Here is a 13,402-nt window from a genome sequence, read left to right on the forward strand (position 1 = left end):
AGAGCTGAGCGCCATGTAAGGCAAAGACACTGCGTTCCACTTTATCAGGTGCCTGGAGTGTAAGAGCTGCAGATAATATTGAGTCACATTAATCCCAACATATTTCAAATATTATGAAAATTAAATAAATTAAATCAAATAACTTTAATTAAAAAAATCAATCACACTTTACCTTGCTTTTTCAGTTGTTTTAAAGGAAAATTGATGCAGAGAATGTGTGAATACTACTTTTTGATGGTTCCAAGGCCAATGTGACCTGTTCTATTGCCTGCTAATTGTACGTTCCAGGTTGAACAATTATTTTTAGGAGGTCAAGGTGTATGAATGATAAGAACAGCTTGAAATTTATTTTCACGGTCGACACACATTTTCGCAAGGGAAAAAAACTGAAATAACCACAGTTACGCAAACACCAGTCCACCAAAAAAAAATCATTTTATTAAAACAAGGTAACATTTTTTTTATCATCATACGGATGAACTGTGCTAAATATATTTCTAAAAAGAAAAAGCAGGACGTGAGTCGTGAGCCAAGATCATGACTCTTTTACTCTTCTTCACATCAGTTTTCATCTGTGAGGAGGAGGAGGGGGGCGGCTCCTGATGTGCTGACACTTGGGGATGTGCCTCTGTGCCGGCCTGGGGGCAAAGCGCCGGCCGCAGTGAGGGCAGGGCACGTAGTCGGGGTTTGGATTCGCGGGGGGCTGGGGCAGGTTCACAACCTTCCCTCCTTGCGTGATCACCTGCTGCACCTCCCTGGCCTATTTGATGCTCCGAATGAAATCCTCGTGCTTCTGCCTCCAGTTGTTCTTTCTCAGCTGGGAACAGGAAATGAAACCAATGAAACAGCTTCCAGAAAAAGTCCAGACTAGCACTGCGTACACAGTCTGGTCGCAAACCATTCACAAGGCAAGAAAATATCAATACAGTAATAACGTAGCTTTCTGGGCCTACCTTTCATGTCATTGGGTAGAGAGTACAATTTAGTTATGGTTTTGTTTCCCGTGAGTGCTATTTGCTTGATATCTCATGTAGATTTTTACAACAGAATTCAGAAGTCACTAAGACCCATTTATTCTGTCTGGCAAATGTGCCTTCGCGGCAGTTTTTCAGAAGAGTACTTCATAAAACACTTATTTATTGTTTACATTGATTTATAAGCTGAGTCTGACTCTAGGAGAAAACAAGGGAAGCATGGAAAGAGTATAAGGATAGCCCTTACCACGATTGGCGGTCTAACCTTCTTCTTATGGATGTATGTCTCCAGTTCTGTTCCCTTGGCCCTGTGCTTGAAAGAGTCAAAAACCTTCCTCTTTGAATTCTGAAGCTTCTTGCAGATCTTGCTGTGTTTCTCCAGCCTCTCTACAGCAAACTTCCTGTGACACAGTTCACAGGGCACCAGCTGAGGGTTTCCACTCTGGCTATTCTCATATGGAAATTGCTCAGCGGTAGGGCACATCAGACTTGTAGGGGACAAATATCTGTTTTCCACTGACAGAGTTTGTTCATCCAGACATGCGGTGTTATTTCTGAAGTGGGCCTGCGCGGCCTGTGCCGCTGACACGTCACTTTCAGGGAGCCTTGCTTTCTTGAGGTACTTTCTCCTTCCACAGGGGACGTCTTCTAGCCCACGGCTGCAAGGGCTCACTTGACGTCTCTCCTGATGGGAAAGCGCAGAGGGAAAGTGCGATTCTGCGCATCCGCCGTCTTCCATTGGAGAACCATAATCAAGGTTGTCTCCTTTGAAAGGAAGGGCTTTCCTTGGAGTGAAGGCTTTTTGCTTCTCCATTCTGCAGGTCAGAAGAGGCACGGCCTTAGAGCGGTGGTTGGCCCACGGTCCTCTGGGGCGAAGCTCGCTCTGCCTCGCCTGGAGTGTCTTCCTTCGGGTCAGGAGTCCTCTATTTTCCCTTCCGGCCACCTCTCTGGAGTCTTCCATCTCTCTCTGAACCATCCTCAGCTCCTCCTGAGCTCTAAAGAGCTTCGCCTGCATCATGGCCTCCTTCTGGCGAATCTCGTCCTTCATCATGGCCTCCTTCCGGCGCATCACATCCTGCAGGCTGGCCTCCCTCTGGCGATGCTCCTCCTTCAGCGCGGCCTCTGCCTCGGCCACTTTTCGTAGCTCCTCTTGCAACTGAAAGTGCTCCTTCCCATTGGCATGAGAAGGGCATTGCCCTGGAGGGGTCGCCACCATGGGGAGGACAGTCCTGTCCTTAGGTTTGCGTACTCTTGAGCCCCTCCTGCCCGGCCTCTCGCAGGGCCTCTCATGACCATCCTGAGGCGGGGTTGGGGGCAAACAAGGAATCACTCTGTGCTTCCGGGCGGTCCACAGCCCGAACTGACCAGGGCCGGAGACTTTCCTGTTACCCATAGGCTTCAGGGGGTAAGACCGATCATACCCCACAATGTTCTTCTCGGGGCCCTGTTGGGTTTGGAAGCGATAGCTGTTCCCCGTCTTCTTCTCCGCAGCGTATTTGACATATTGGAAAGATTTTCTCATCTTCTGTAGAGCCGCCTCCTGCCGTCGATTGTATATGGCGATCATTTTTTTCTCCTTTTCCTGCATCAGTTTCTCTTGGAAGGTGTCCTTCAGAAGCTGTATCTTGGGAGGCGGGCAGTACGTGGAGATCAGATCCTGTCGCCTTAAGGGCGCGGGTCGATTCGAGTCTGTGTCCTTCGGGGAGGGGGACAGAGCACCAGGCTTAGGACTGGGCTCCATTGGCAAATGAGATATGAGCTTTGTTTCCCAGGTATCTGGAAAAGGCAAAAATGGCAAATAAATGATATCCTGCACAGTCTAGTATGGTCTAATAGAAAAGAATAAAAAAAACAATTCAGGAAATACACAACTTTTTAATATTAAACCTAATGGTGTTGAATGCTGCATGCTGACTCAGTAGGAGACAGATCCTAAACATAAACATAATAAACATTTGTTTCCCAAATAACATTCTCAATGTTCAGAATGCTTAAAGTCATGAGCTTTTTTAAAAATGTTTAACTGAAATCTGGAAATGTACTATTTCATTTCAAAGCTTGTATTATATCTATGATATAAATGTTTTTTATATAAAATTAACCCATTATGCAACAGGGGTTTGAGCAAAAGTCACTGTGAATAAGGGAATTTATCAATATTAATTAGCTGTTTCACTACATTATAGATAGCTGAAGGATTATGATACAGTATATCGATTTCGCTACAAATTGACAAGAATATTTGATGACACTTACCAAACAAGTCTCAAACAGAGGAGAAATAGTTCACCACGACGATAGCAATGCAATGTTTGACTGCATCTCCCTATGTGATATATCTGTATTTGGGTAAATACAGATCACGTAATTCAGGGAGCACTGTTACGTCAGGTCACCAACCATTATTACGACGCTCATATGTCATAGAGCTCCTTAGGATGTTTGTATAATCTTTATCCAAATTTTCATATGGCCGCAGTTACGGCGTTTATTTTACAGTCAATGTAACAGGATGTCATTATATTTTTCTGTCTTTATGGTGGCAGACCACTTAACTAAATCTGAGTAGGCGGTTTTTACAAATGGGTCAGATAAAATATTAAATATACAGTAAAAGCTCACACCTATTCATACCCTTTATGTAATGTATATCTACAATTACGTATACTGTATAATACGATAACTACCATTACAAAATGTCAAGTAATAGGTTTATTCCATGCTGAAAAAAAGAAGAAAGAGAACACAACGTTTCGGCCGTGGAGCCTTCTTCAGGTGTGAGAGAGACAGGGCAGTAGGCAAAGGTAAAGTAGCGGGAGAACAAAGGTTGAGAGGGAGGAGGAGTGAGAGGCGGGAGCAGGGGACAGAAAGAGAGGCCAATCAAGAGGTGTGAAGTCAGAATGGGTGCAGAGAGGTGTGAAACGAAACTTCCAATGAATGGAGAAAATTTAAAAGAACAGTAGTCTGTCGTTAAGGGAAGGGAGAATGTGTGATCCTAGTTGCAGAATAATTTTAGTTTCGGTGGTCTTTCTGATGTATGAGTTCGGAAAACCGTCTTTGAGAACACAGACGGAGAGATTAGAGTGGTCGTGGCCGTCAGAGGTGAAATGAGAAACAATGGGCTTGGAGAGATCTTTAATCTTCACAGCCCTGACGTGTTCTCTGAAGCGGTCTCCGAGTCTCCTTCCTGTTTCCCCAATGTAGATGGCTGGGCATTTACTGCAAGAGATACAGTAAATAAGGTTGCTGGAGGTACAAGATGCTGTCTGGGTGATCCGGAATTGTCCTGAGGGGCCTTGAATGAGTGTGGTGGTGGCTGTGTACTTGCAGGTGATACAGCGAGCTCTTTTGCAAGGGAAAGTGCCTGGTGTGGATGGTTGCTGAGGGCGGTCAAGGGAGCTGTGGACAAGGAGGTTACGCAGATTAGGTGGTCGGCGATATGAGATGATAGGGCGATCAGAAAAGAGGGCCCCAATGGAGGGATCATCCTGTAGGATGGAAAAGTTCTGGTTAATGGTCCTGGGGATAGGAAGTGTGTTAGGGTGGTAAGGAAGCACCAAAGGAATGCGGTTGTTACGGCGGGAGTTCCTGATCGGGTTGATGGTCCGGGGGGTGTTTTTGGCTCGGGCAAGGGCCCTGTCAATCACACTGCTGGGGTATCCTCTGTTGATAAAAAATGAGTACATTTCGAGGGCTTGGTTTTCGAAGTAGATGTCGTCGCTGCATAATCGTCGTAACCTAAGGAACTGTGAAAAAGGAAGAGAGTTTTTAGTGTGGTTGGGGTGAAATGAGCTGTACAGGAGGTAGCTGTGTGAATCCGTGGGTTTGTAATAAACTGAAGTGGACAGTCGGGGGTAGTTGATAGACAAGTGGATGTCTAGAAACGGAAGAGTGGTGGAAGAAATGTTAACCGTATATTTGAGGGACGGGTGGAAGTTGGTGAAATGGTGCAGGAAGAATTCAAGCTGATCGTTGGAGCATGTGGCGGCACCGACGCAGTCATCAATATATCGTTTGTAGAGGTCAGGGACATAGCCAGTGTAGGAAGCGAAGAAGCGTTCTTCTACCCAGCCGACAAAAATGTTGGCATAGCTGGGTCCCATTCTGGTGCCCATGGCAACTCCACTGACCTGTTGGTAAAAAAGATTATTGAAAGAGAATGCGTTCAGTGTGAGGACCAATTCTGCAAGGCGTACCAGGGTGTGGGTGGGTGGATCAAGCACTGTGCGTTTGTCCAGCGTGTGCTTGAGGGCTGTAAGGCCGTCATTATGGGGAATGACGGTGTACAGAGATGTGATGTCCATGGTAAAAATGTGGCATTCGGTACCCTGAAATTGGAAATCATTGAAAAGTTGGAGCGCGTGGTTGGTGTCTTTGATGTATGAGGGAAGATCTTCAACCAGCGGTCTCATGAGGCTGTCGAGAAAGGCTGAGATGTAAGTAGTTGGACAGTTACATGCTGATACGATGGGGCGTCCAGGGGTGTCCGGTTTGTGGATTTTGGGGAGGAGGTAAAATTGAGATACCTGTGGGTGTTCCATGATGAGCCGGTTCGCCTGCTGGGGGAGCTCGTTGCTGCTGATAAGAAGGGAAATGGTGGATACCACTTCCTTTTGGTAGTCAGTGGTAGGGTCCTGTTGGAGAGGGAGGTAGGCAGAAGTGTCAGTTAGTTGTCTAGAGGCTTCAAAGATATATAGATCTTTACGCCACACCACAACAGCACCTCCTTTGTCCGCTGGTTTGATGACGATATCATCCCTGTTGCGGAGAGACTGGAGCACCTGATTTTCTCCTTGGGTGAGGTTAGACCTATGTTTACTGGGTATAGAGAGTGCCTTGGGAGCTTGATTAGTGCATTGGTTGATGAAATAATCAACTGGTGGAAAACGGCCAGAGGAGGGAGTCCAACAGCTCTGTTTGGGATTAATGTTGTTAATGACATCAATAACCGGGTTTTTATCAGCTGCCTGTGAAGAGGAATTGTCGGCAAAATGTGCTCTGAGACGGATCCTGCGGTAAAAGCGGTTAAGGTCGACATTGGTCTGGGGGATGTCCAGCTTCCTGGGAACTGGTACAAAACTGAGCCCTTTGCTGAGGAGGGATTGCTCATCCTGTGAGAGGGAAAGGTCAGAAGGTATGGTGACAACAAGGTTAGGGTTGGTGAGGGTGTCCGGGGTGTTGATGGTTTTCTTCTGTAGAAGATGACTGAGTTTTTTGTCCTTCTCTGTAGTGAGAAACTGGTAGAGTTTAGAGTTGAGAGATCTAATGAGGTTAGTTATGAAGGGAAGATGGTGTGGAGCTGTCAGCCGTAGAAATTCCTTAGCCTCTTTGATGTTGTTGTCAGAAAGGATAATCTGTTTTTTGAGGGAGAAAATGGTAGAGAGCATTAGTTTCCTAGAAAATTGTTTTAGAAGTCTCTGAGTGTTACTCTGGGTGTTATCAGAGTCAAAAGAAAAGGTATTAAATTTAAGGCGAAATCCTTTAGGGATGATATTATGTCGACGACATCTGTAAAGGAATAGAAGGTGGTTAGAAAGCCTGGTCTTGGAACAGATAGCTGTGAAGAGACGGAATGCTGGTTTAGTGAGAGAAGCGGGCAAGTGGCCCAGGGAGGAAGAGAAGGTATGACGAAGAGATCTAGAAAAAGATTTGGAGGAAGGCATAGTGGGTCGCAGCAGCTGTAGGCGGTAGTAGTTCAGGTGGGTAGCTGCGTCAGCATGCGTAGGCTGCAAAGGAACAAGTAATAGGTCTATTCCATGCTGAAAAAAAGAAGAAAGAGAACACAACGTTTCGGCCGTGGAGCCTTCTTCAGGTGTGAGAGAGACAGGGCAGTAGGCAAAGGTAAAGTAGCGGGAGAACAAAGGTTGAGAGGGAGGAGGAGTGAGAGGCGGGAGCAGGGGACAGAAAGAGAGGCCAATCAAGAGGTGTGAAGTCAGAATGGGTGCAGAGAGGTGTGAAACGAAACTTCCAATGAATGGAGAAAATTTAAAAGAACAGTAATCTGTTGTTAAGGGAAGGGAGAATGTGTGATCCTAGTTGCAGAATAATTTTAGTTTCGGTGGTCTTTCTGATGTATGAGTTCGGAAAACCGTCTTTGAGAACACAGACGGAGAGATTAGAGTGGTCGTGGCCGTCAGAGGTGAAATGAGAAACAATGGGCTTGGAGAGATCTTTAATCTTCACAGCCCTGACGTGTTCTCTGAAGCGGTCTCCGAGTCTCCTTCCTGTTTCCCCAATGTAGATGGCTGGGCATTTACTGCAAGAGATACAGTAAATAAGGTTGCTGGAGGTACAAGATGCTGTCTGGGTGATCCGGAATTGTCCTGAGGGGCCTTGAATGAGTGTGGTGGTGGCTGTGTACTTGCAGGTGATACAGCGAGCTCTTTTGCAAGGGAAAGTGCCTGGTGTGGATGGTTGCTGAGGGCGGTCAAGGGAGCTGTGGACAAGGAGGTTACGCAGATTAGGTGGTCGGCGATATGAGATGATAGGGCGATCAGAAAAGAGGGCCCCAATGGAGGGATCATCCTGTAGGATGGAAAAGTTCTGGTTAATGGTCCTGGGGATAGGAAGTGTGTTAGGGTGGTAAGGAAGCACCAAAGGAATGCGGTTGTTACGGCGGGAGTTCCTGATCGGGTTGATGGTCCGGGGGGTGTTTTTGGCTCGGGCAAGGGCCCTGTCAATCACACTGCTGGGGTATCCTCTGTTGATAAAAAATGAGTACATTTCGAGGGCTTGGTTTTCGAAGTCGATGTCGTCGCTGCATAATCGTCGTAACCTAAGGAACTGTGAAAAAGGAAGAGAGTTTTTAGTGTGGTTGGGGTGAAATGAGCTGTACAGGAGGTAGCTGTGTGAATCCGTGGGTTTGTAATAAACTGAAGTGGACAGTCGGGGGTAGTTGATAGACAAGTGGATGTCTAGAAACGGAAGAGTGGTGGAAGAAATGTTAACCGTATATTTGAGGGACGGGTGGAAGTTGGTGAAATGGTGCAGGAAGAATTCAAGCTGATCGTTGGAGCATGTGGCGGCACCGACGCAGTCATCAATATATCGTTTGTAGAGGTCAGGGACATAGCCAGTGTAGGAAGCGAAGAAGCGTTCTTCTACCCAGCCGACAAAAATGTTGGCATAGCTGGGTCCCATTCTGGTGCCCATGGCAACTCCACTGACCTGTTGGTAAAAAAGATTATTGAAAGAGAATGCGTTCAGTGTGAGGACCAATTCTGCAAGGCGTACCAGGGTGTGGGTGGGTGGATCAAGCACTGTGCGTTTGTCCAGCGTGTGCTTGAGGGCTGTAAGGCCGTCATTATGGGGAATGACGGTGTACAGAGATGTGATGTCCATGGTAAAATTACAAAATGTCTCCCATTACAAAATCTCCCTTTTGATTTGAAGTGGTTCTTTTAAATAAGTAAATTGCAATCACTTAGCCTACATCTGAGCTCCTAATTCATCGCGACGACGGACTGAGACTCCAGTTGGATTTGTGAGAAGTAAAGGGGTGTGCCTGTTTTAAAACCGATTCATACGTCTTAAACACATGGACATTGATAGCAGTCTGTGTTATATAATTTATCTTTTTATTTTATTTAAATTTAAGTATCACATACACATTTTCAAAGTAACTGTACCCCTTTTAATTATGATCCCCATCGCTCACAGCTCCGAAGCTGAGACGAGGGCTACTTCAGATGGGATTTCCAACATTTCTCTCTTAGCTTGTATACCGGTGGAAAGGAGAGCGCTCTTAAAACGTGTTGATAGTAAGATTGGGATGTATTTGCAGTCTAGATATAGTTTTTTTTAATGTTCGGAGCCGGCACAGATTCATTTTCTTACGACTGCTTTTCTGGATGACAATAACAATGCAAACGATGGTGTTAAGGAAGGCTGTGCCTTAAGGCTCCTCTGCTTACAATGTTCAGCGCGTAAATCGCAAACGAGCGCCTCTCTTACGATGAAAATGCGGCAAATAAGAACACGAGATTTAAACCTACGGCTTACAAATTTATGCGTAAACACTAAAACCGTATCTTTAGCAAAACTGGCGAGACAATGTGTTTTATCATTTAAAAAAGTACTGGAAAATAATTAAAGGTTATCACGATAAACAGAGGTTACTGATCTACTACTGTACGCTGTGACCAAAAATGTGAGTCCCCCGATCCTCGCAGCCTTCATGCTTTGGTCTGGGCCTGGCCGTTTTTTTTTAGGATAATGGGGTCAAGTTAAGAAATTATGCAAGTTTCTAATCAAATCCAAGGGCGCCCCGATCTCCTAAACATCTTTAGAAGGCCGACGGACCACACTGCACGGTCCGGGTCCGGGCCCTGACCCGGTTCTGGATAATGCCAGCTTAAAGTGAAAAATTCTACTGTACATATTATGTTTCTTTTTATGGTATATATGTATAATGTGGCGCGACCGCTTCACGAAGCTAGAAAGAAAGTTATCCGCCATTTTTATTTTACCTGCAATTGAATTTGCCATTAAAATCACGATTAATACCGCAGCTGCTAAATAACTTACCTAAAAGCGTTCAGATACAAAAGCACTTGAGCTGTAATGTTTATATACTGTTGGCCCGATGACCTACTTCAAGAAGAATTGTTACATAGACCGCCAAGGACTGTCATCACACTTTACGTCATAAAGCGCTTTAAAACTTTTGACAAGTTCAACACCTCATATTTTGTACTGTTTATCATGGTAAAAGCAACTCAAAGCAATTCTAAAAATGATCAAAAGGTAAAAATACAAGCTTATACGAGCTGTCGTTTTAACATTTATAACATATATTTAAACAAAACATATATAATCTATTTTAATAAAATAGAAAAGTGTTCTTAGTCTTCACTTAAAAGCTGTTAGAAGCTGCCTTTCTGACAAGAGAGTTCTGTGAGTTCCACAGTCTCAGTGCATTAAAGTCAAAACCAGTTGCTTTTTATTTCCTGTTTTACGACAGAGCAAGGAGGGTGTCCACAGACCACTGTGCACCTGCAGACTGATATGGGGGGTAAAAAGTCTAGAAGTTAGTAAATAAGATTTTAGCACATGTTCTAAAACAAACCGGACACCTGTACAGTGATGCCAACACAGTGATCTGAGCTCCTTCTTTGAGTTAAATCCTAGCATCTGCATTTTTTACAAGTTGTTGCTATGGCAGAGCATGACCAGAGCATAACAGAAACCACCCATTTTCTAACCGCTTCATCCAATTCAGGGTCAGGGGGTCAGGGGGTCGCGGGGCACGGGGGAGCCAGAGCCTCAGAAAGTAATAAGCAGGAGATACCTGGGACTGGATGGTAGTCCAATGCAGGGAAGACACAGACACTCACCAATTATCCCAGAAGCCAATTAACCTACCAGTAGTTCTTTGAACTGTGGGAGGAAGCCGGAGCACCCAAAGCAAACTCATGCAAACATGGGGAGAACATACAAGCTCCATACAGATAGCACCCCAGGTCCAGAAGTGTACCCAGGGCCTCAGCACTGTGAGCTAGCAATGCTAAACGCTGGGCTACTGTGCATGCTAATTTCTAGGCATCAGGTGATCAATCAGGTAGTGTTTCTCAGATAAAAGGACACCAGTAATTTAGTATGAGATTCAAATTGACCTCAGAACAAAATATAACTTATGTTATATAACTTATATAGAACTTACTACAGCATAACTGTCTTATTTGTAGAAAATATTAACAGCATGCCTATTAAACATACAGTATCTAGCAATCAGCAATCAAAATAAAAACATTTCCAAACATGGAAACTGCCCAGTTAATGAAGCATTTCAAAGACATTAATCTATTCAGTAATTACAGTTTCAAGTAGATAACAGATTTATATTCAGATTACGAAAGTATCATAACAACGGCTGCTTGTGTAAGGAATCCATGAATACCACTGTACATGAGAATTTCACACCTATTTGTAATCAATACACAAAATCCTATTGAATTTCAGGTACTTGTTTATTCAGCATTGCTTGACTCCGCGGACTCCTTGTTGTTTCAATATTCTAGCAATAGGACTAATCGCCAATACAGTGCCGTTGTAATCTATTCCTTCTGCCAGCAGAGGACGGTATTCGCACAGCCAGTTCAGGATAAGATACGGTCCTCGCAGTTCACAGTACAACTGGCCACAGCCGTACTCGGAATATGCTCTCGATAACCTCGTTTAGTTTAAGAACGGCCGTATTTCATATCAACCCACAGATGCATTGCATAAACACTAGAATTCTGGTTGTACTTAAATTGACCTTATACATTTTGGATTATGTTTAACCTTCTTCAATTTCTTCAACCATATTTTGAGATGATTACGTTTACAGAAGCAAATATTATTCAGTGCTTTTTCTTCACTCCTTTAATCAAACCCACATTTCTTTAAGGAGGGCCATTGTGAAACTCCCCAAAGTGAGCTGAATTAATCTTTTATTCTTCACACCTGCGAAGTCATTCCTTCATTGTGTAATATAAAGGCCTTTCATTATTCACGTATACTACAACATCTGAAAATAATGGGTCTTGAAATAGTTGAATGAAAGAAAATCCTGAATAACTCCTCCAAATGCGTGTTACACTTTCATCAGGTACACACACTTTGAATGTGATGAACTATAAAAAGTTATTTTAACCATACCCAATGGAGCTCGGGAGTGCGATTGCATACACAATCATGTTTTCAGTGTTTGGACATCAGCCGTACATCAGAACAATCATTTCACTAACACAGCTCCATGTTGAGTGACTTCCCTCCAAAAACACAAAGTCACTTTCCCTTAGCAATTATTGCATGGACTTAGATTATCTGCCTTCTGCATCAAGCCCTGTATGATATACTGTACAAAGCCAAGCTTTGGGATAGTGCTTTGTTTGGATCCTTGTCTTGATCCTTTTGGATCCCAGGCTGCTCATTTGCAAATGAGTTTTGACATGAATTATAGTGACTATAGCAATGAGGTGGCACTGTGGTTCACAGAGCTGGGGTCCTGGGTTCAATTCCTGGGGTGCAGTCTGGATGGAATTGTATGTTCTCCCTTCATTTGTGTGGATTTCTTCCAGGTGCTCCAGTTTCTTCCCACAGTCCAAAGACATACAGTACTAGTAGGTTAAGGTGGAACTACAGTCCCAATTTTGCAGACACAAAAGTATTTAATTTCAGTCACAAAATAAAATCATTGACATTATAGAAAAACTTTACAAACTCAAAATTGAGCACAAAATCATGAATTTTGTGAAAGTACTGTAAGTTACGCCATGTTGTAACAAATTCGCATTCAAGTTCCACACAAATTGCGATGTGATGCAGCCCTTCCTGCTCACTAATCACTGTAATGACTAATGCAATGTGATGTAGGAGAGAAAAGGTATAGGTTATGCAGCAAACATTTCACTGCAAAAAACGTTCCATTCCAAGGTTCTTTATGCAGAGTTAACAATGTAATATTATTTATTGGCAAAAACGTAAAAAAGTTGAGAGCAATATTTCCATTGGATTAAACGAGATGTATTCACAAGCCTGCTCCTTTACAATGTCACAGGGCCACATCAGATTACAGGAAGTTTTGCTGCCTCGTTCTGAATCGCAGAACATGGTAATTCTTTAACCTTGAAATGTAGTCTATTTTGTGATGTAAATTGGAGGTTTTACAAGTTATTGTGTGTTCCCCTTTAGATGGCTTCTGGGAAAACTGGCCTCAACACTGTATTGGATAAGGCACTTAGAAAACAGATTCATGCGTGGACCACAGCAATGTCCCTTTACTGAGAGCCAGCAATCAACGGATGTGTCTGATCGTGAATGGTTTTCCCTGTTGTTTGTTGTATTACTCGGTGTTGCATTTTAAGCTGTGCATGAGGCAGGACCCGGAGGCTGCTGCTTCTGCTGGGATTGAGGAAGAGCTGAGCGCCATGTAAGGCAAAGACACTGCGTTCCACTTTATCAGGTGCCTGGAGTGTAAGAGCTGCAGATAATATTGAGTCACATTAATCCCAACATATTTCAAATATTATGAAAATTAAATAAATTAAATCAAATAACTTTAATTAAAAAAATCAATCACACTTTACCTTGCTTTTTCAGTTGTTTTAAAGGAAAATTGATGCAGAGAATGTGTGAATACTACTTTTTGATGGTTCCAAGGCCAATGTGACCTGTTCTATTGCCTGCTAATTGTACGTTCCAGGTTGAACAATTATTTTTAGGAGGTCAAGGTGTATGAATGATAAGAACAGCTTGAAATTTATTTTCACGGTTGACACACATTTTCGCAAGGGAAAAAAACTGAAATAACCACAGTTACGCAAACACCAGTCCACCAAAAAAAAATCATTTTATTAAAACAAGGTAACATTTTTTTTATCATCATACGGATGAACTGTGCTAAATATATTTCTAAAAAGAAAAAGCAGGACGTGAGTCGTGAG

At 43.6% G+C, this 13,402-nt stretch overlaps 1 protein-coding gene across 1 annotated transcript; it reads right to left on the reverse strand.

Moving 5' to 3' along the window:
* Positions 1–529: 529 nt before the first annotated feature.
* LOC148633069 (zinc finger C2HC domain-containing protein 1C-like) lies at positions 530–2,261 on the reverse strand. Its single transcript, XM_088623818.1, has 2 exons — positions 1,222–2,261; positions 530–817 (listed from the first exon to the last, which is right to left on the reverse strand). The coding sequence occupies exons 1-2, from the start codon at positions 2,188–2,190 to the stop codon at positions 761–763; spliced, it is 1,026 nt and encodes a 341-aa protein (XP_088479944.1). The 5' UTR covers positions 2,191–2,261; the 3' UTR covers positions 530–760.
* Positions 2,262–13,402: the final 11,141 nt, after the last annotated feature.

The sequence above is a fragment of the Lepisosteus platostomus genome, unplaced genomic scaffold (assembly GCF_059453375.1).
Source record: "Lepisosteus platostomus isolate fLepPlt1 unplaced genomic scaffold, fLepPlt1.hap1 Scaffold_49_H1, whole genome shotgun sequence".
Lineage (NCBI taxonomy): Eukaryota > Metazoa > Chordata > Actinopteri > Semionotiformes > Lepisosteidae > Lepisosteus > Lepisosteus platostomus.